This window comes from Mytilus trossulus, chromosome 12 (genome assembly GCF_036588685.1).
Source record: "Mytilus trossulus isolate FHL-02 chromosome 12, PNRI_Mtr1.1.1.hap1, whole genome shotgun sequence".
NCBI lineage: Eukaryota > Metazoa > Mollusca > Bivalvia > Mytilida > Mytilidae > Mytilus > Mytilus trossulus.
In genome coordinates, this window is record NC_086384.1 from 32,839,566 (window position 1) to 32,863,323 (window position 23,758).

Here is a 23,758-nt window from a genome sequence, read left to right on the forward strand (position 1 = left end):
GTCCAATTTAAAATTTAAAGTTTTTAAGTTTAAGTTCTTAGACCACATTCATTCTGTGTCAGTGACCTATGTTGTGTCAACTATTAAATCACAATCCAAATTCATAGCTGTATCAAGCTTAAATGTTGTGTCCATATTTGCCCCAACTGTTCAGGGTTCGACCTCTGCGGTCCTATAAAGCTGCCCCCTGCGGAGCATATGGTTAATTTTAATTTCTTGTGTATAATTTGGAGCTTAGTATGACGTCCATTATCACTGAACTAGTATAGACATTTGTTTAGGGACCAGCTGAAGGACACCTCTAGGTGTGGGAGTTTCTCCCTGCATTGAAGACCTATTGGTGACCTTCTGCTGTTGTCTGTTCTATGGTTGAGTTGTTGTCTCTTTGACTCATTCCCCATTTTTTGTCTGTTCTATGGTTGGGTTGTTGTCTCTTTGACTCATTCCCCATTTCCATTTTCAATTTTATTTTTATGTACATAAGACCTTGACCTGGCTCATTGGTCAATTTTAATTCTGTTTCTCAGATACTATCAGTAATTGGTCAACTTTATTTGGTGTATAGAATGATTGTAATGTAAGGTGAACATGTTTGACAGGTTTCATCTCACCTTGACCTTATTTTCATTGTTCATTTAGCAATGATTAGTTCTTGTAGCTTTTCCCAAATACTATAATGAATAGGTCTAAATTTGGTGTTCGCTATGTAATATTGTACGGTGTACATGTCTGTACACTAGTAATTTTGGGGCCCTTTATAGCTTGTTGTTTTGTGTGAGCCAATGCTTCATGTTGAAGGCTGTACTATAATGGTGTACTTTTATAAATTGTGACTTGGATGGAGAGTTGTCTCATTGGCACTCACACCACATCTTCCTATATCTGTATGGCAGGGTTCTTCGTACTAGCTCATCGTTAGAAATTGGTGATAATTTTAAGTATATTGTGACGCCTGTAGTAAAACTTCTACTAAATACCTTCAACACAAGCCAACTGGTTCTATGAATTAGACTGTATATATCAACTATATTTTGTTGTATGGAATGACATGCGGTTTATATGTCCATTAGATCTTGACCTTTTTCCATGGTTTATTAGTAAACGTTAAGTTTTTTCCTCAGGTACTTTTCATTTCAAGGCCTTTAATAGCAGACTATGCAATATGGGCTTTTTTGGCTCAATGTTGATGGCCATATAGTGAACTACAACTTTTTTAATTTCTGTCAATTAGTCTCATGTGAAGAGTTGTCTCCTTGGCAATCACAGCAAACCTTCTTTTTTAGGCCCTGCAGTAGCAGAGGGGGCATTTAGTTTTACCCTTGTTATTTAAACTCAAGTTTGCTTATACACAATACTTATTACCACTAAACCCAGAAAAAGTACAAATTTGGGTAGTGTCACTTTTATTGTCCTTCAGGTATTTCCCTTTATATGATATGCAAGTAAGGGCATCATCTATGTCATAGGACACATTCGCCATGAACTTTGAGAAGACTTATACTACATGGAGTGTTTTAAGACATATACATGTCTCATCCAGTCATTTCATGAGGATGTTTTGGTTTCACAGTTTTATTTGAGAATTTCTATATGGTGCAAGGCATATATATACATATCTATATTGCTCAATCAATTTTTCCCAAATTAAGTTTACGGTCAATGAAAAACCTATGTGAATTAAGTTTTATCCTACATTGAACTTTTGATATCCTCCCTAACTAACACATTGCTGAATGGATCAGTCTTTCTTGCTAGCAGGGTCATTCCAGCCAACTATACCATATGACCTTTTGATAAATAAACAAAAACCACCATTTGTACTGATTTATTGATTGTCAATTTGAACAACAATCAACACACATAATACGGCAATAGGCCAGAGACAACTTAAAGCATCACATTCAAAATCTTTGGTAAACATAATGAATATTCATAATCACTAATAAATGTAAATTAACAAAGTCATGAATATTCATAAACACTAAATATGACTGTACATATTATTTCTGTGTAAAATATCTATCCTATATAATTAATATGTAATTTAAAATATATATTTGCAGAACTCCTGCTTCAAGCATTTAAATATTTTTTTAATCAACTGGTCGTCTTTGTTTAAATATAGAGATCAGTGCAAGAAAACAGGTACTCTCAAAAGGTAAAGAAGTTGAATTATTCAAATTATTGGGTAATTTTCTATTTCTTGTTTTCCCAAATGATTTATTATTCAACCCTATGAAATCACAAAAAAACTCGCTGTGAAAAGTGTAAAGCAAATGTCTATTTCAGCATGATATAATTCCAATAAGTCTACAAGAGTTGCAATACATAGACTTTTGTATGTGAAATTTTGGGCACATTGAGATTTAAAAATAACCTTTTATGAACTGTATATCTATCCCATTTACCATTTAACTTGTAAGAAAAGATTTCAGTTGGAATTAATTATTCCTTAGGAAACAATTAAAGAAAATGAGATTTTCTATCGTTGCCCGTCTGACCAGTTGATAAAAAATACAAAATATGGTAGAACAAATTCTGCTGTAAACATATAGTGAAACCTGTTTCAACTGAACCATAAACAGAAATGTTTTTGCAATGTTTGCCTAAACCTAAAAAAAATATCTGTTGCAACAAAGTTAAAGACAGGTTTCACTTTATGACATGAATTATAATCTATTATCTATTCTACTAAATGGCACATCAATAAACACTGACAGAGAAATCTGATTAAAATTTATGACGAGTGGATAAAAGTTAAAATTCAACAATACAATTTTTTACCAATTAAAGCTTATTAAAAACAATCTCTGGTTTTTGTCTTAGCTGCTTAAAACTAATGCTTAACACTGTAATATTAAAAACTTAACTGGAGGGAACTTCAAATTCTTGAGACTTTTGATGTTGATGAAAAAAGATATCAATTTGTGTTTCAGAATATCCGATAAACTTAAAGTATGTTCTACAGCCTAAACAACATTAAAAAACCAATAACAATGTATAAAGTTGTAAAGACATTCTGTCCTTCAATGTTAAAAATCTAATTTTTACAGACATACCATTAAATTCAAAACAGGACCAGGAATACTCCTGGGGGTTCTACTAAAAATAACCAATCTAAACCTGAAATGGTCAGGCTTTTACCATGATATAACCAATCTAAACCTGAAATGATCAGGGTTTTACCATGATATAACCAATCTAAACCTGAAATGGTCAGGCTTTTATCATGATATAACCAATTTAAACCTGAAATGATCAGGGTTTTACCATGATATAACCAATCTAAACCTGAAATGGTCAGGGTTTTACCATGATTTCCAATATCCAAATTTTTAGAAGGTGGAACAGAATGTCTTCATGAAGATGTTGCTGGTATATGTAAAAATACAATAACTTAACAAAACAACTATAAGGTATACTCTTATTAATAGGAACATCATGTTTTGCTTTCTTATTGAAGAGGGTTGTCACATGCCTGGATTTTATCAGGAATTTTAGGAATTTGTGGAATTAATGAATTTATTGTTCTACATATATTTGATAAATTTATATGGGAGATACAGAATTTACACCTTAATGGGAAATAACTCTAGTCAAATATAAAAATAAGAAGATGAGACAATTCTCCACCAGAGACAAAATGACATAATAATGTAAAAGAACTACAGGTTAATCTTTATATCTACATGTATAGGGGAGATGAATCTTTTGAATGTTTATTTACATCTGAACTGGTGATAAATTGGTTGGATATTTATAAGGTGATAAATTTGTTGCATGTTTATTTAAATCTATATGGGAAATAACTCTTATTGAATGATTATCTACAGCAATAAGGGAGATAAGTCTTATTAAATGTTTATTTACACCAATAGGGGAGATAAATCTGGACAAATGTGAATTTACATTTTTCAATGTTTATTTACAAATGAATTGGTTATGATTCTTGTCGGATGTTTATTTAAATCTATATGGGTGATAACTCTTATTGACCAATAAGGGAGATAAGTCTTATCAAATGCATATTTACATTTATATGGGAGATAAATCTTTTGAACGTGTATTTACATCTATGTAGGAGGTACATAAATCTTGTTGAATATTTATCTACACCAATATGGGTGATAACTATTACTTAATATTATTACACATAAGTTGGTTTATACAAAGACATTTATTTTTTCTCAAAATCACAAAACATGATGTTCTTACATTTAAAATATACCACAATACCTAACAAAATAATGCTGTAATTTAATTACATAATTAATACTTATTCAAACTAACTCACTATTTAAAATCTGTGTCTATACAATGTGAAAATTATAAACATATTGCAGAAAAAAATAGAAAAAAACTATTTTAAATTAAATACTTTTACATATTATTTGGTAAATGTTCCTTATTGGTATGTGTACTATACAATCATAGATAGATAACTGTACAAAACTCTTAAAGTACATTTGATCTTAATTTGTTCAATGCAAAACTGAATGAATTAATTGTCAAATAAAATGTGTACAACATGTCGCAAAATGAACAATTTTCCAAAATCTAACAATTATCAGTCTTAATATACTATAACACTTCACAAGTGAAAAAATCTGTACCATTTTCATGAAATTTTTTTTCATGCAGGTATTTTCCATAAGCAACATGAAATCATCAAATTTTTAAAATAGATGACTTGCTTCATGACCAGGACATGGGTACACTAGACAAATGTATAAAAATATTTAATTTGGTCAAGGTTTCAAATATTTAATGGACTAATGGTACACAATCAGAATTGTTTATGCCCTTTTTACATCTTAAATCTAAATCTTGCTGGAATATAAATAATCAACCGCAGTTGCCTCCCTTTAGTTAGTATGTATATTTTAACATGAATTTTATTACCGTTAAATTTTACATAGAGATGACTTATAAAGTACATCATACACAACCAAATTGTCACTATATAATATGCCTTGATTGTTTTTTCCTTGCATTTCATTGAATTTTTAAATAATTAGATTAAAAAATAATTTAATATTTCATTCATATGATATTTCATTCTTGTTTTTGCATCAATCTGATAGATATTTGTTGATTTTTATTTCATACAATTATTTATTAAACTGGATTTAGTGCTATGTAGTGTATAATCCAAATAATTCTGAGCTGTTATTCATCATGGACAGTCAAAAGACTAGTTGTATTTCTTAATGTGCTCAGGTTCCATTTATGTGAATATCACTTTAAAGCTAATGCCAGCAAACTGATTATAGTGAACCAATAAAATGATTACAAACTACAACTTACACTGTAACACAACAACAATAATGATTGTCAAGGCAATATATATAATACAAGGATTTCTATAGAGATTTGTCAAAATATTTTATATATTTTTTCTACAACATGATTTCATTATTTCACAAAAGTAATTTAATGTAAAATTGTTACAAACCAGCTACAGACAATTATTACAAGATTTAATGTGGACACACACGTCTCCTATCAACCAATGAAAAATGTCAACAAGACATGGATGGTGGTTTTAATCAGCTTTTTAGAATCATAATTGTACCTAAGTATGATGTCACTACATTTGATATAATTATCAAGTACTACACCAAACATACAATATATCATTGAAAAAACAAAACCTTGAAAAAGACACTGCCTTTACACAATATATTGAAGTGATACAAAAGTATAAATTCTACCAAAATTGTAACCACAAGAGTTTGTAAAAGTAAGATAAAATGGCATTAACTTCTATCTATGGGTATATAGAAGGTGTTAAAGCATGGCTGTGTCCATATTTCAATATTAAATTTGCCAGACATTGCACATGTAGGCATATAACTGTTTAATATGGTGAAGTCCAATGAACTAATCTCTTAATAAAATAACACAGTGATATCTTCATCTACACTTAAACCATTATACCAAATATGTAAACAATCAACCACAGTTATCTCATGTGTTGTGTACTGGAAGAGGAAATTGTCCTTGAAAGAGCAAAATTCTAATTACTATTAGAGTGAAACCTGTTTTACTTGACCCTGCATGAACCGTAACCTATCTAAACTATACTTTGGTATAATGATTAGGATACAACATGCACAAATGATCGTTAGAAAAAAATATAATGTACAAAGTACAATCTGAATCCTGCTCACTAAAAACAATTTGTTTTGTCTTGAAGAAAAACACTTTAGATGGATTTATCTGTAATATGTACAAGTTCTTTCTAAAATTTCAACAAATTACAATAAAAACCACTAATAAAATCTAAATAATTAACAATAATGACATAATGTCCTATATTTTGACCTGTTAACATGGCACACATTTTTATGACCAAGTCTGAGGGACAGGTCCTTTGGTACAACAGATGAAACAGTGAATTCTTACATTTTTTTTGTGTTTGTGAATGTTCTGGTAAACATCAGAAAATGTTGCATCATAAAAAATTATAATATGAAATGATTTTTATCAAATTAAGAATGATGAATTAACTGGCCAATAATTTAAAATGAACTATGACCATAATGACAAGTATTACAATGTCCCAAAACATAGAACAAACTGAAATTTCTAATTTAAGCTTGTATACAAAATTGCAAACTCAGTAACTCTAATTTAAAAATGCAACTAAAGGAAAAGTTTAAAAAGCATAAAAAATTTAGCTAAAATACATAGTAACCTTGACAATTGTCTAAGAACTAACAAATACAATCAAAATGAGAAAGAAGTTAAAAAAAGAAGCAAAAATAATATTTGTAAATATATTTATGCCTAGAATAAAAGTACAAGAACTAAAAGACAATGGCAAAATACAAGAATTCACTGTTAACAACAAAATAACAATATAAATAAAACTTCAGTAACCCACTACATGTAATGTGTATACTATATGCACCATAGATAAATCATAAGTCTAAACATCATTGTTATGTCTTTGGTTTCAACATATTCTGTAAAACTGGACAATTCTTTGGATCTCTGCCCGACTGAGAATCTACGGACATATTAGCACTAAAAATCATGTTACCATTTGTTAAAGGGACAGAACTATTTACTGTGTTAGCACCATGAACCATCATAGGTGTACTATTTCCATTTGTAAGTTTAGGAATTTTCAATCCAACAGGACTTCCACTTTCATCATCACTTGGACGTTTATTTGTTTGTGTCTCAGTTTGACTGTCTGGCTTACCTTTATGAGTCATTGACAATAATTGTGACTCATTTCTCACAACCCATTTATTATTTCCTACTGAAATAATTTCAACTTCATTTTCACTAAAAATCAACATGTTTTTCTCATACAAAACTTTCTGAGGAGTAGATTTTTCCGAATTTTCTTCAGTAACAGATAGTGAGCCTTTATCTGACAAAGCAGGACTCTTAAGTATTTCTCTTCTGCTATCTTTGATAGGAGCAGATGAGAGATCAAGAGGAGATGTTCCACTTCTATCTGACAAAGCTGGACTTGGAATTGACAACTGGGCTGGAGATTGTGGGCAGTGCCATGAATGTGATTTGACACTATTACTGGATTGTGGCCGTGGTGTTGGCGCAGGTCCAGTTCCAAGACCTCTATCTGGCAGTGTATAATCATACATGGAGGGTGTTCCAGCATATTTATCATATGTAACAGCAGCAGAGGGAGCTGGTACTATATTGCTACGAGAGACTGCCTTCTTCTCAACAGATTTTGTTCTGTTTGCCGTTGGAGACATGCTTCCAGAAGAACTACTATCACGACTTCTGTGACGACTTTTATTTCTCACATTGGATCCTACAGATTGAGGAGATGTTTGTGGATGTTTTTCCATTGAATGACTGCTACTTAATGCTGGTGAAATCTGAGGTGAATTTTCCTTCGATGATGATTCAAACTGATATGGTGCAATGTTAATTGTAACTGGTACTGTGTTTCCTGTCTTGTCTGATGCCACTGTGTACGTCTGAGGTGAGGAAATAATGGATAATCCTTCACTGCTAAATTTTCTTTGTATTATAGAAGAAAAATCTTTAGAAACAATAGGAGATAAAGGATTTGAAACTGTTCCAGGATTTTTTGTGATATTGCTCACTGCATCATTAATTTCTTGATCTATTTCTATAATTGTTTCTGAACTTTGACCTTGAGCAGCCTCATTCTGATACTGTAACTGCTGAGCTGCAATGTCATCCTCTTTCATAATGGCTGCCGTTTGTGTAGTGATTAAGTGTGAAATGACAGAATGTAGATTGTGTCTATTAAGGTCAGATTTAGGTGAGCTGCTACATTTCATTCCTTCTGCTGCCAGCTCACCTATATCAACTGTTTGACTTGTTCCTATGCCAGGTTGTAAGTGTCCATTATTTTCACTGACAGAAATCCCAAATTTCTGTCTGCTGAGATCCTCTACTGTGAAAACATGTTGTGCATTCTCGTTTGTTTTAATGGCATCATTTCCAATTCCTTGTATAACTATGCTGCTCGGTGATTGTTTTGGTGAGGTTCTCATCAGTGTTGGTGACACCTGTGACGTCTGCTGATGAGCAATGGGAGGAGAGTACTGCTGGCGAATCATGTTGACTGTAGGAACCAGTACACCTTGTGCTGTATCCAAGGAAACCTGTACGGGAATGATGGTACCTTCTGTTGCAGGAGTCATATTATTTCCTGTCAAATTAGGGATGCTGATCATGTATCTTTGTATACGTTCTGTGTCTAAAGGGAGATCATCCATATCAGTTGTCTAAAACATACAGAAAATAGGGTTAATTAAGATTCTGTATAACTTGGTCAGTTTCTTTAATAGAAAATCACTATTTTAATGACATTTTTGATAATTCTTGTGCATTTGGAGGTTAAAGAGGTTAACTGCAAATTTTTTTTCAGAAAAAAATATACATAGTTTACCCTATCACATGATGCATTGTTTTGTTGGGATACTGTCTCAATAGAGTATACCCCCACATTATTTTCATCCATACATTTATTCTATGTATTTGTAAATCGAAAACATGCAATTTTATTTAGCCCAACAGTCAAATCATTTCAGATCACCGACATGTCAATAAATTATGATTATGCCACATACTAATATCAAATTTCAGATTTGATAATTTAAGATTATATGATTGTAAGTTTTCTTGTCCTGTCAATATTAATTTACTGCAAAGTTGCATAAATTTTTTTATAGGTTGAGTGAATTTGCAAAGATTTTAATATTATCAAAATGTCTTCTGTTTAGTCTTTTTTTTTTAAATAGAGTTGTCTTTCTTGGATTGTTAATAGATATAGGAAGATGTGGTGTGAGTGCCAATGAGACAACTCTCCATCCAAATAACAATTTAAAAAGTAAACCATTATAGGTTAAAGTACGGCCTTCAACACGGAGCCTTGGCTCACACCGAACAACAAGCTATAAAGGGCCCCAAAATTACTAGTGTAAAACCATTCAAACGGGAACACCAACAGTCTAATCTATATAAACAAAACGAGAAACGAGAAACAGTTATATATTACATAAACAAACGACAACTACTGTACATCAGATTCCTGACTTTGGACAGTTGCAAATAATACTCACAAGTTGATATTTAATTCAGATGAAGTGTTGTTTATTCAAACTATACCTAATTTCCTGACACAATCATGTGACTGGTTTATGAAAAATTAAATTTGGAAATGTAAAAACAGACTATCTCAGAATTCCAGAATATTTGGGGAAATTCTGAATGGAACAAAACGTTTATAAGGCAGGTTCTACTTCCTCTTGCCCAAGTTTTTCTTTTCTTATTCAGTAATTCTTTTTTAATTGATCAACTTACATCACAATCTTTGAGACTGCCATCAAAACTTCTTCTTTGAAGAATAGCTTTGTCTCTGATAATTCTATTTATAGAACTGATTGATGGAATATTCTTCTCCTGGCATATACCATCTGCTAATAATCTGAAAATAAACAAATAAATATGAATAAAGTTCTGTAATTGCAGTAAATTCAAATAACTTACATGTACATCCACAATGCCAACTCTGTAGATGTGGAATGTAGACCTGATCTTTATTTAAGAATTAAATGCTCTTATTTGTAATTTTATTGGGAAGTAGAAGCGTTGACTGTGGCACATAAAGTTTGAAGTGCTTCCATGCATCATGTGACTGTTGTCTGCTCTTTGGTAGGATTGTTGTCTCATTGACACATTCCCTGTTTTTTTTCCTGAATTTTACTACAAATTTATGCCATCATCAATCCTTTTCAATTGTATAACTCCAAAAAGGAGCATTCAATTCTCATTATAACATCTGTATGCTACAACCATAAAATTATGAGCAAAAGTTTTTTGTTTGTTTTTCTATACATATTTTAACCATTGTCAGTTAGAGCACATGCAGTACCTGATGTTAAATTTTATACAGAAATAAAATCTGACTTTTGGAAACCATGCAAATAAAATTACAGACTTATAAATTAATGTAATTATTGAGGAAAAATATTAACATTAACTATACACTCTTCTAACAGCCCCCTTATGTCTTTTATATAAACAAATGAATCCATGTTTTGACATTTGAAACCTCTCAAATAGTAAGAATGAAAAGTGAAGATTTTCTATAAGTTTCAATGAATTGAAGTAAATGATATAGGAGGAGTAGTGGACACGAACTGTGAATAGACTGACAAATGAGAGGACACAAAAGGGGAGCAGACCAACAAATGAAAGGACACAAAAGGAGAGCAGACCAACAAATGAAAGGACACAAAAGGTTAACAGACCAATAAATGAATGGACAGACAGATTAACATCTTTAGAGAATAGAATGATTGATCATGTACTTTGTAGCAAAAATAGTCAAATTGTTCAAACCGTTTCAAAATATGAAAATTATATTGATAAATGAATGGTATGACTACTGATAACTGGTACAGGTTGTTTTTTAATAATTATCACATCAGCAATATGTTTGCCCTGGGCATCAATGGCAGCCTGGCCCTGCATATCAGCAATAGGTTTGCCCTGGGCATAAATGGCAGCCTGGCCCTGCAAATCAGCAATAGGTTTGCCCTGGGCATAAATGGCAGCCTGGCCCTGCAAATCAGCAATAGGTTTGCCCTGGGCATAAATGGCAGCCTGGCCCTGCACATCAGCAATAGGTTTGCCCTGGGCATCAATGACAGCCTGGCCCTGCACATCAACACTGTTGATGCTTTCTACAAACTTATCAATAATTCTTTATGTTTAATGCGACTACTGATTGATCATGTAACATTAAAGTGAAATTTTTCACACTGTTATAGAAACTGTAAAAAACATTTCCTAAACATAGAATTGAAGAGCTCAAATCTAATAATTCATAATTTTGTTTATCTAAACATCAATATGAATATTGTCACTGCAAAAGAAACTTTATATTTAACTAAAAGAAATAATTAACAAGTTGTGCTATTTCTTTTACAATGACAGTCTATCACGAGAGTAGTCTTTTGAAAATTCCACTGTTAACTTGTTTTTCTAAGCAACTTGTCAGAAAGTTATCACAAAACATATAATGCAGAAAGAGACGTAAATTGATGATGAAGTCAGGCGTTGCAAAAACTCAATTTGGAACATGATATTATTGGTCATGCTTTTCGCCTCCATTTCAAATATCAACAGAGATTGTATTATATAAAACCAGTAAAGTGTAGACACAAAAATGTCTCTGGATCACCGATTATGACATTTTTAAAGTGATAAATTGTTTCTGCACAATACTCCTTATAGGATAAAGATTTTATCTAGGGACGTAAAATTGGTTCAATACTTTTCCTTTGAAAAGCAATCTTTAAAAATTACAAAGTATCTTTTTAATGCATTACAATGGAAGATCACAAACCGTGAAAGCATATTATGCTTCCTGCTTCTATAAAAGCTGACATGAATTTTAAACGGAACAAAAAGCATTTGTGCATTGTTCCAAAACAATTAAAAACCTACTGAAAGCTTGTATAAATTTTAAAAGGATAAAGGGTGTGTGCAGTAACGTTTAAAACTCTAACGTTTAATTCACGGTAGATTAAAAATCTGTCAGATATTCAATATAAATTAGAAATTCCACGTAATATTTTCCATACTATCAATATATCTACCGGAATGGAAATCATTAAGGCTTATTGTAATTTGACTGTTTAGTTACGCCCGAGCGATCTTTTGTCCTTATCATCATGGGTATTGAATATGCTTGTGACGGACCGTATGCAGGAAGCTTGGATAATCAATATGGTTAAAGACATTTTAAACGACTTTCTCCACTGAATCAGAAAATTCTATATTGATTACTGTCACGAGCTGCTCAAGGGTTCTCCTTTATTTAATTCATTTCTTCAATGACGTGTCACACTTGCGAACATCAACGTTAGAAATTTGAGCACCTGCTTTGCTCATCCGTTTCTTGTCATTTAGCTATCGGAAGTGTTAAGTCGCTGATGTATTAAACCGGCAGGGGCCAATGTAAGCCTCAGTGTCATATTTGTCCCGACATTATGTTTTCACTGCATCTTTCTTTTTCTACAAATTACTGTACTTTTATGATTATTGTTAACAATGATGGTCTCCTAGTAACCATTCCATTTCAAATATTCTTCCTTGTATCATGTGATGAATTTAGATTACTAAACAACCGTAAAACATTTATATTTTCTGATAACATGCAGCATAAAATAATTTGTCACAGTAAAGATGTACATTTTTTTTTAATTAACTTTTCTTATTTCATATTAATTTACTTCTGTCTTGTCATATGTTTGAGAAAAAATCACTATAGTATTCAGAAAAAAAAACTGTCCTTTACTGGGCATTGGTTCATCAACTGTTAAAATTTATGTTTGAATAAAAAAATTCCAATAAAAAAATAAAAAGCAATTTCAGTGTTAGGATTCAACTGCATATAAGTATAAAGAAATTCATAACAATATCAAAATAGAAGTAATTAGTTTGATAAAAGGACTTTTGATCAAAAGAAAGGCCACTTCCAAAGTTATAGTCGATGGCGAAATTTAAATTTAGGAAATATTAAGTGGATTTCCAATTCCAAAATATAAATTCAAAAGCGCGGAATTTGAAGTTCCCACTCCTAAACTTATCCTTGTCTCATGGGTTTTCGTTCTATTAAGAATCAATGCATTGTGTTGTCACGATTTCCATTTAAAAAGCATGCATAGTACTCATGAGACATATTAAAGAATATGATCGGACATACCATTTTAAAAGATGTCATTTTTTTTTTTCGATTGCAGAGTATATTGAGATCCCTATCTCAAATTTCTACATGAAAGGATTAAAATTTATCTTAAAAATATTACTTTTGTCGAATCTCCCATGCAAACATCTGTGGATTTTCCATCTTATACTGCCGTACACGACTGACAACATCAGGAGTCGTAACCTTAGGTTTACTGCCACCTATTTGACCTGGATTTATACTTCCTGTCTTTCTGTACCTAAAAGACAAATCTTATGATGTAATGCAATCTAAAGGTATTCAAACTTTCCTTTTGATGCAAGTCATTGACAACATGTATTCCATATGACATCAGAGGAGTAAAATTACAGGATTTGTTTCAAATGTGTAATTAATATTTTTAATTTGATACAGGAAATGACAATATTTCATTGCAACTACATTGTATATATCTAAGATGTTGGTGAACCTTTATATTCTTTAATTCATATCTCACTGAATACTGAAGAAGAATACAAAATATTCAACCAATCAAAACATTATTTACATATGATATTTTATACAGAAACATTTACAGGTGGATTTACTTATTTTCGTGGGTACCAATTTTTGTGGATGAAGGAAAACTCACATGTTCGTGGAAATTTAATTTCGTGGTTTTGCCGAAGTTGGCATACAAGCCTCTAGGAAATTTGTAATTCGTTGAACATTTGATTTCGTTGTTCACCTATACCCACGAAATCAACGAAAACTGGTATCGAACGAAAAATAATGAATCCACAGTAATTGCTACGCTTCATCTAGATCTCATGAAAAGTGCTAATATTAAGCTGATTTTCCCTTTATTAAAAGATAAATCTTGTGTAGCACTTCAAATTTCTTCAAACCTTAGAGTTATACTGTTTTAAAATTTATCCTCTGTCATTCTCTTATACTTCAAACCTTATAGCTATACTGTTTTAAAATTTATCCTCTGTCATTCTCTTATACTTCAAACCTTAAAGTTATACTGTTTTAAAATTTATCCTCTGTCATTCTCTTATACTTCAAACCTTAAAGTTATACTGTTTTAAAATTTATCCTCTGTCATTCTCTTATACTTCAAACCTTATAGTTATACTGTTTAAAAATTTATCCTCTGTCATTCTCTTATACTTCAAACCTTATAGTTGTACTGTTTTAAAATTTATCCTCTGTCATTCTCTTATATTTCAAACCTTTTATAGCTTACAATACAGAAAGTGTTTTGCTCATTGTTGAAGGTCATACAGTAACCTACATTTGTTCAAATCTCTGTCCTTCTAACCTTAAATATCAGTTGTCTTCATTGGTTATAATACCACATCGCATAATCATTATACCCGTTTAGCATTTGATAAATTTTATTCAGTATCCTATTTTATTTAAATATTTAATTCATACATAAGGGTAGAATGTTATATATTTTTACATCATAAAGACGTTTTTATTACCCTCATAACAAATCTAAATCTATCAAATTATAGTTATTCAAATAAAAAGACACTTTGCACTTTACTAAAAACCCAACAAACGTCAATCTACTATTGTGGTTCTGCTTAAGAGATTCGTTAGACTGTGACGAAATTACACGAAAGTCATAAAGAGGGCTAACACAGAGCTATTTGTAATTCTAAATTTAATGATTGGAAAATTTATGTCAACCAAAGAAGTTCAACGAACCACGCTTGAATGGGTCATTCTTGACAGTACAATAACAACAAAAGATCACTGACTGTGCTTTAAATACCGTGACACCACGATTTGGAGATTTAACAACGTTCTGCATACATATATAAAATATGAACTCAATGGATTTAACAGAGCAAATAATTACTTAAAAAGATTACAAAAAAGTACTAAGAATATTTATGTCTCATCCAAGAACAGGAAGAAATTGACTCTTTAAAACCGATAAATTTTCCTAGGATTCAAGATTTTCTGAAAGCAACATTGGTCTTAATAACCTTCACACAATTAGACCCCTTTATTAGCACTTACATTTATTGAAAATGATTGTTTTTTTATCACATGAATTTCTCAATTTCATTTTAATTATCTCAAATAAATTAATGGTTTTGACTCCTGTATAAATGCCAATTATCAGTTATCATTTAAATTACACCTCCTTATCATAAACTATAAAAGTCAGTTATCATTCCAATATATTGACAGCAATTCTAGGTGTCAAAATAATCCATCATTTGTTTTATAACCCTTCAAATACTTTTAAAACTTTAAACATTCATAAAAGCATATTAACATTCTCAGTTCCCATAAAAGTTCCACTTATGTAAGAAATATATATAAATAAGATGCATCAATAATAAATTTTACTGCAGACAAGACTATAAATATGGAATCTTTTAGCAAATTTGCTCTGTTGATCAATTTGAATGAAAGAACAGTGTTGCAAGGTCCCCTGGATGTTCATATTTTTAAGCTGTTCAAAGGAAATTAAGAAATTATAAAAAAAAAAAAAAAAAAAAATTCTCCAAAAATATCATATTAGGAACGAGATAATGAAATCGCTAACAATGTTATTATTTCATAGAATTTCTTTTTCAAAGGGCCACAACTCCTTTGGTCAATCAAAATATCAGAATGAAACCTCTAGCAGTCAAACTTTGGGCAGAAAATCAGAGTAAGAAAGTCAATAGTTTGTTGTTTAGAAAGAATGAAACCAAATATATAATATTCCTAGGCTGTTCAAAAATAAGCATTGCTATTATTTTAAAACAATATTGCATATCCTAAAAATACCTAAAGTATTCTCCAAAATATGTTATTTTATTTTTTTTTAAAAACAACAGGAAATTGTCCAAAAGTGTGAAGTTTATATTCCTAATAAATCTAAATAACTAGAAAACTGAATATCCCATATCACTGACATGCCTGAATAAATCTGAAGATAAAAAAAAACCAGGATGTTACTACAAGTGAAAAGTTTAAAATAGTGAATGAAATATATTACTATTTTTTTTATTTCTTAAGATTGATAACTCACTGAATAATAAGAATAATTATGAAAAATCAATATTTGATCAAACTAAATTAATGATGCAAGCAGTTACTTCCCATCACAGTTTGATTCTCTTTATGAATTAAAATAACAATGAAACCATCAATTTTATCATCTTTCTTCTTTTCAAGGGCCATAACTGCTGAACAGTTTCAGGAACAACTGTGACAAAATGCACATTTTAAAATGATTGTATATAAAAATTACAGTTGATCTTTTATCCCTTTACTTAATGAGAATCTAACCTTATCACATAAACTTAGAGCTAAGGTTAGTAAGTTCATTCATGAAATGAAGTCAAGGGACAACTTAAATATGACAGAAGGAAACTTTCTGATAAAAAGTAAACGTATAAAAGTATGCAGATGCATTTGAGTGTTTGATTTTTTTAGGATCAGCTGGATTTTTACAAAAAAAGATTGATGTACATAAAGAGAGAGAAAAATCTAGATATCAACTCATGTATGGAAAGTTACCACTGTCCATCAAGACGTATTTCTGATCTCGTATTGTTTTTTACTCTATATTCCATTCATGTTTTGTTCAATCTGTCAAAGAATTTTACCTGTTTAATATTTTACTGACACAACCATGTGACACTTGCAGTTGTCTGCTGATCTCACAAGGTCGTATGCCTTGAAGGGCAAGCTGTAAAATTTGGACTCTAAGATGATCTGGCAAGGGACGACCATTGGTAAATTCTCTGCCATACTGATTGATGTTCCGACCTCCAACTGAAAATAAAACAGAACTTTATATTTCAAATTTATAAGATATAACAATATATCTGATAAGTCTTTTTTTATTATTAAACACTATTTTTGATTTCCATGTTTGTTCTTCTGTATTTTTATTCTGTTTGCAGAAAACATGAGTTTTTATGATTATTTGGATTCACTTTTTAAGTTATATGAACTTTTCAAATAGGCATAGAGTATACCTTCTTGAACACAAACCTCAGACTGAGAGATTTGACCTTGACCCTTTTGTCCATACAGTTTTAATTTACAGCATATCTTTGTGTTACATGTCATAAAAATACACTCACTTTTAAAATCAAAATCTTTAGCTGATATATTTTAAGATTTCAAGGTGTATAAATATAACATATTTCAACATTTATAACTTGGTTTTATTAATGTGTATGTGTTCAAATATAACTCATTCTATGCTTATACATTTATTATTTTGAATCTTCCTCAAGTCTTGATATATTAATTTATTATACAGTGTACCTTTATTTATTATAAGCAATCATAAAAAAATAATTTTGCACACAATTGACATAAAATTGTATAACAATAAGATTATGGATAGAACCGTTAGATTATCTGAAAGCATACCTATCCTATATTCAATCTATTTATGGTTATAAAATATGTATCTCATTGGTCAGCTGGTTTTTTTAACTGCATATCATAAACCTATGTATATCAAGTTTATATACAAGATTGGTTTCATACTAGTATCTGTATATAATGCTTCTATGTACAAATAATTTAAGTCAAAAGAATGCTCACTGTTAAATAGATGAAACAATAATTTCATTACGAAATCTATTGTAAAAAATATGCATTTTGAAATATACATCTGTAGTGGTGTCATTATTTATTTATATGAGAAATAACTGTGGTAATATTATCAGTAATATATTGATAATAAGTGATGGTTGATTGACTGTTAATGTTACATGAAAATTGCAAAGTAGATGTGTTTTGCCTTAGTATGCATATTACTTCATCATAACTATCATGTTTAAAGCAATTGAGGTTATTAGCCAAACCCTATTCTTTAAGAGGATTATAAATGTATGATTTAAACAATAGCAAGTAGAAACTGGTCCACATGATCTTAAAGATTTATAAATTGAATATTTGGTGCAGTTCTCTAACAGTTGAAGCCAAGTTTGAAGGATGATGGAACATCAACTAGAATGTTGAATTAGGAAGAAAAGTACACCTTTTCAACAATTTCAACAGCAGATCAAGATATTCCAGAATTTTTGACAAAATGTCATCATGGCCGTAATAATGATAAAGACTTCCTGAAGAGTGTAGGCAATCAAGGATACTTCAAAATGGTTGAGAATAATTTATAAACAGATTACTACACCTTGTTTATATTTCTAAACACCATACTTGTTTGGGTTGCACTGGATATATACACCTGATATTTAGAAATCTGTGCCGCACGACCAGGGAATCTGTTCAACTTGAAATTTTGAGGTTATACCAAAATCATTTTTTGATTGTGGCGTAATATGTTTTTGATTATGATGTCAAAATTTTACGGAAACTTTTGTGATGTCCAGTCATAGCTTACAAACAGCAATAAGGTGTATTGATTTACCAATAACCAACCTGAGTGCCTTATTCTTTCACTTTTTTGTTTATCAGTCAATTCCTCACCATTGGTGTAAACCTCCTCATCAAAAACTAAACTGTCATTATCAGACCCAATCTCTCCTTCTATGCTTCTAGTCTGTTTCCTTTCCTTTACTGGACCAGCATTGTTTTGTGTGGAATCAGGACTTGTTTCCCCAGATTTACCAGTGAAGTCCAAAGCATTCAAAAGAGTTTGGTGTTGAACTTGAAGTGATGGAGCTTGATTGACCTGTCCCTGCTAATAAAGATATAACAAAAAAGATATATTAACATGAACACAATTCCTACTCAAATATGTATAGATTGAATAATTCCTTCCTTAGATGGATCAACCAAAGATCTATTTCATACTAGGTTTAATTTACATTTTAAAGAACAATTAAATGAATCAAAGAAAGGTTTACATGTTTTATACCTGTAATGGATTATGGTTCTGTGCTTTCATTCAATTTTGGTGTTTCCCATTTGGTGGATTGAGAAAAAGATTGCACTTTTCATGTATACTTAATATGATTTCACGGATTTTACAAATCCTGCACACAAGCTTTATGGAAATTTGCATTTCTTTGAACCCTTACATTCATGTTACACCTTTATCTACGAAATTACCTATCCCATGAATAATAATGAGTACACATTACACCAGAAATGGATTGAAGCATACCTGTAACATGGATTGTTGGAACTGTAACAGATTAACGAGGTACTGCTGTTGTATCATTCTCTGAAGCTGTTCTGCTGTATTTCCCTCCGGAGATATCACCATGATTGGGGTACCAGGTTTATCACCATTTTTATCCTCTGTATTGTTGTTAGAGGTCACTGTGTCATTGTCACATGAGTTGGTCTCTCCTATGTTTTCTTTGTCAACAATCTGAGCTATATCTGGGGCAGTCTCTTCAACCTTGTCCTCAGATGGAGGCTCCATGGACTCTTTCTTGACTTGAACATTGAGGATGTCAGTCGCCATCTTGAATTCACATGCTAGTCTGTGTTTAAACTGAAAAGAAAAAAATTAGTTTAAGGCCTGAAAATTTCTTAGTATCAACATTTTTGGGATTCAAAATAACTCAATAAAACCCATACTGATATTTTTTCTTGTGTGTACATCATCAGGAAATGAAAATACACCTAAGTCCAAATACAAAATATATAACCAAGTAAGATGGTACAAGCAACTTATTTTGTTGAGTAGTACCAAAATGGTTAAATCCATAAATGACTCAAAAAAACTTTTAGTATAGTTTTATATAAAATATAAAGCCAACAAGAATATGTCTCCATAGGACAACATGCTCTGTTTACTATACTTGATAGTTCAAAACCTAATAGATTTTAAATGTTATAGTGCAAGTGGAAGGCATGGTGTCCTATGGAGACATTCTTTTATTATTTTTACATTTGGCATATTTAGCCCATCTTGTTCATTAGTATGACTCTGAGCTTCTTCTTTAATCAGGTCTATGTGTTCATCCAGCTGACAGTCACTTTCTGCTGCTTTCATATCAACACCCATACTGCACAAATTTGTTTTTGGAGATTCAGATTTTCCTTCTTCAGAAAGTTTGTTTTCTGGTTCTGTTTCATCTCTTAAAACTTTATAGTGATGTAAATGTTGATTGAGTTTTTGAAAAGAACTAAAGACTGTAGAACAATGCTTGCAATATGTGCATTTATGATTGGAAAGAGTTTTTGTTGATTTGAAACTCCTTTTGCAGTCACCACATGATGAGGCAGCACAATTATGTGATTTCAGGTTCTGTGAAGACACGAACAACTTATCACATAAAGGACAAATGTTGCATTGATGATTTTGTAGGAATGATTTTCTATTATAAGTTTTTCCACATCTAACACATTTGTAAACATGGCCATCATATGTGTAAGCTTCTTCATTTCCTATGTTATCTGACATGCGGCCATCATCCATGTAAGCCTCTTCATTTCCTATGTTATCTGACATGCGGCCATCATCCATGTAAGCCTCTTCATTTCCTATGTTATCTGCCATGCTGAGACTTCTGAAAAGGTAAAAAAATAAAATATAGTGGGTTTTTCAAGACACATAATTATGACGATATGTTTATGATTAATTTTACTTCAAATTCTGTGAAGTCACTGACCATGAAAATTCACAAATAGTACAGATTTTGTTAACAATAGTTAAATTTCATGACTGAGTGTTTTGATGGCTCCTTTGAATATCAGAGAGATTCAGATAAAGTCAGTTGACAATTACATTTAGTTCAAGTAAAATCCTATAAAAATTTCTAAACAAAACTGCAATCACATGCCTGAATTAAATTGAAAACCAGATCACTGACATGTCAGCAAGGGCTCCATTTGAAAAATTTTCTGTCAGGCACAGAAATGAATAATTAATACTGATGCAAGAAAAGCAAATGGAGTCCCTGAAGCATAATTTTCCAAAATCTCGACATCTGGAATTAAAGGATGTGCATCTGTATACATATCAAAATTTGACTCAAAGTCATATATTCAGTTAAATGTTGATCCACTTATAGGTCTTTTTATGTTGACCGTTCTAATAAAAAATTTGCTGGTTGCATTTCTATTATCTCTTCTAATGATTTTTTTTTATCCCTGGTCCTGTTATTTGTACTTCAATAATGTAAAGTTTGTTTATGTTTCATGGATCAATGATTTTAATGTTTTTCTATCACAAAAAGATGATTCACATAGTTTCTGGGTTTTTTTTAAGAGAAAAAAAGTTTTAACCAAATTACATAGGAGTTTTACTAAAATTTAGAAAGTTGTACAGAGACTTATAGTGGCTTATATTTAGACTTAGGTGAAAAGTTGTCTTATAGGAAATCATACCACATCTCCATATTTTATATTCTAGTTTTAAAATGCTAAATACTACAAAGTATTTCTCTTTATGAACTGATCACAAATAGTATTTGGTTTGCTTAATTTTTCTCTCAAAAAGAGCGGGTATAATTACAACAACATATTAGTTCAATAATTTGTACTAAATCCTGCGTCATTGCTTAGACCCAAAAGAAGTAACATTTTCAACATTTTTTGCTTGTAAACATTTTATTTCACTGACATAAACTAAAAAAAAAAAAATTAAACAGCTATAGATTACCCACTTGAACTTACAAAACAGTTACTGAAATGACAAAAACAAGTTGTAATTTTACCAGTATATTTTATAAATTTTATATCACTTAAGGATATGTTTACAATTGTAGGTATATCAGTGCATTTACATTTAAATCTAATTTAAAAATACTTACCAAAAAATACACTGAAGATATTCTAACTGTAATTCAGTTTCTTTCCTCAGCTGCAAACGTTAAGTTGTTTCTTCTTGTAAAACATCATCATCTATTCATCCTTAGGCATACATCTAACAAAACTTTAACTTGTATGTGTACTGACTTCACGCTATCAAAATTCCAATTCAGTGAACCGTGATAATGAACATGTTACTATGTTTCAAGTTGATGTGACCCCTCTGAACTTCATGGTTAACGACTTTAATGAAACACTTTAACCTAAGAATGAACTAGTTGAACATTTCTACGATCAGTGAACCGAAAAAATAACAAGGGCGAAACTTTATTTTGGAATTCTTTTAAAATTTTCCATGATAATGAACATGTTTACTAAGTTAACAGTTGATGTGACATTGGCTTCCTGGTAAACAAACTTTATTAAATACATTAACTTGATACGGATGGATGAACAGACAAAATAATCAACAGACCATCTATCATAATGTAGGCCTGGCATAAAATCATGAGTAACAACCATTTATGTCTAAGCACTGCAAGTAGTCACTTTCTAGTGATATTGTTACAAGCAATTATCTTTACTCAAGTCTTCATGAGAAAACTATTGAATTTACAAGCCCGAAGCAGATTTTAACAAAACTTTAGTTCTATTCTACTCGCCTTTAAGTTGAGGACAAAGACTGTAAACTATCCCGAGTTTTGATATCGTGGGTATTTTCATTTTTTTCTTAAATCAGATATGAGTATTCATATTTTAGTCTTGAGAAGAATTTCAAAACAGCTTTTGAAATTGACCCTTTTCTTGTCTACCACTCCTGAGCATGATACATCTGTACAATACAATACATATACAGTCATTGTCTGAGGATTGTAAGGTTACTTAACCATGAACCATACATATATACACAGACAGGCAAACACAAGAGTTTCACACCCTTCAGAGTACAATATTAGGAATATATTTTAATGTTTTTTGTTTTTTTGCACCTTTAGTTCATTTGAGGACTTTTTCACCTTTAGTCACTCTCAATGTCTTGTTTCACCTCTAGCCCTTTCTAAGTGACTTTTTTTTACCCTTAATGCTTTTAAACTGACTTTTTCAAACTCTAGCCCTTTCTAACTGACTCTTTTAACAACCCTTTCTAATTGACTGTTTTCACCTCTAGCCATTTCTGATGTGTTGTTCTGTAAGTGTCCAAAATTTTTAAGATTCTTTTTACCAAGTGAGAAAATCTAGTTTTTAAAAAAGTCGACGAACCATGAACATCAGGTCAAGAACATCCAACATCTGTATACAATAATTTTGGTCATTGCTATACATATATACCCTTAATCATAGAATCATTTGTACATATATAAAAAAACTAAAAAAAATTCATGGGAGATAACTCTATCAACACAGATCTGTTGAATTAAGGAAAAGAAATTTATATTTGATTTTGCAACAAATCAAGCAGTTTGATAATAATAAAAAACAACATTTTTTTAGGAATGCAATTGCAGTAGCAGGGCTGTTGTATAAATCCCAACTAAAAGTAAAACCCGATATATGCAAATGGAATAAAAAAAATATGTGAAATTCCACATACATCCCTTCTTTCACTTTTAATTTACCGGTAACTCAATTTTACCATTTATTCTAATGCAATTTATAGCTATATAGAAGTGTTATCATTGTTAAACTTAATATAAGATACATGAAACTTGATTTTTTCTATATTATTATATAACTTCAATTCAAAAGAATTCTTACAAAATTCCAAGTTTTTTTTATATAACCTGACAAAGGAATTACTGTTGACACTTTCGCAGCAGCACTAGTAAAATGAAAGCAAGCATGTAAAGGCTT

General features: G+C 31.0%; 1 protein-coding gene across 7 annotated transcripts in view; it reads right to left on the reverse strand.

Moving 5' to 3' along the window:
- Nucleotides 1-6,561: 6,561 nt before the first annotated feature.
- LOC134693831 (uncharacterized) overlaps nt 6,562-23,758 on the reverse strand; it is a 67,546-nt gene continuing 50,349 nt past the window's right edge. For 5 of the 7 annotated variants that reach the window (XM_063554758.1, XM_063554757.1, XM_063554759.1 and 2 more), the window contains 6 exons: nt 19,308-19,643; nt 18,620-18,881; nt 16,825-16,993; nt 13,341-13,478; nt 9,826-9,949; nt 6,562-8,747 (listed from right to left, as the gene is read on the reverse strand). In XM_063554758.1, the coding sequence (XP_063410828.1) occupies nt 6,948-8,747; nt 9,826-9,949; nt 13,341-13,478; nt 16,825-16,993; nt 18,620-18,881; nt 19,308-19,613 (2,799 nt within the window). In that variant the 5' untranslated portion in view covers nt 19,614-19,643 and the 3' untranslated portion in view covers nt 6,562-6,947. Of the gene's footprint in view, nt 8,748-9,825; nt 9,950-13,340; nt 13,479-16,824; nt 16,994-18,619; nt 18,882-19,307; nt 19,644-20,042; nt 20,665-21,909; nt 22,310-23,758 lie in introns of those variants that run through there. The other 2 variants (XM_063554754.1, XM_063554753.1) reach the window with 2 other exon arrangements.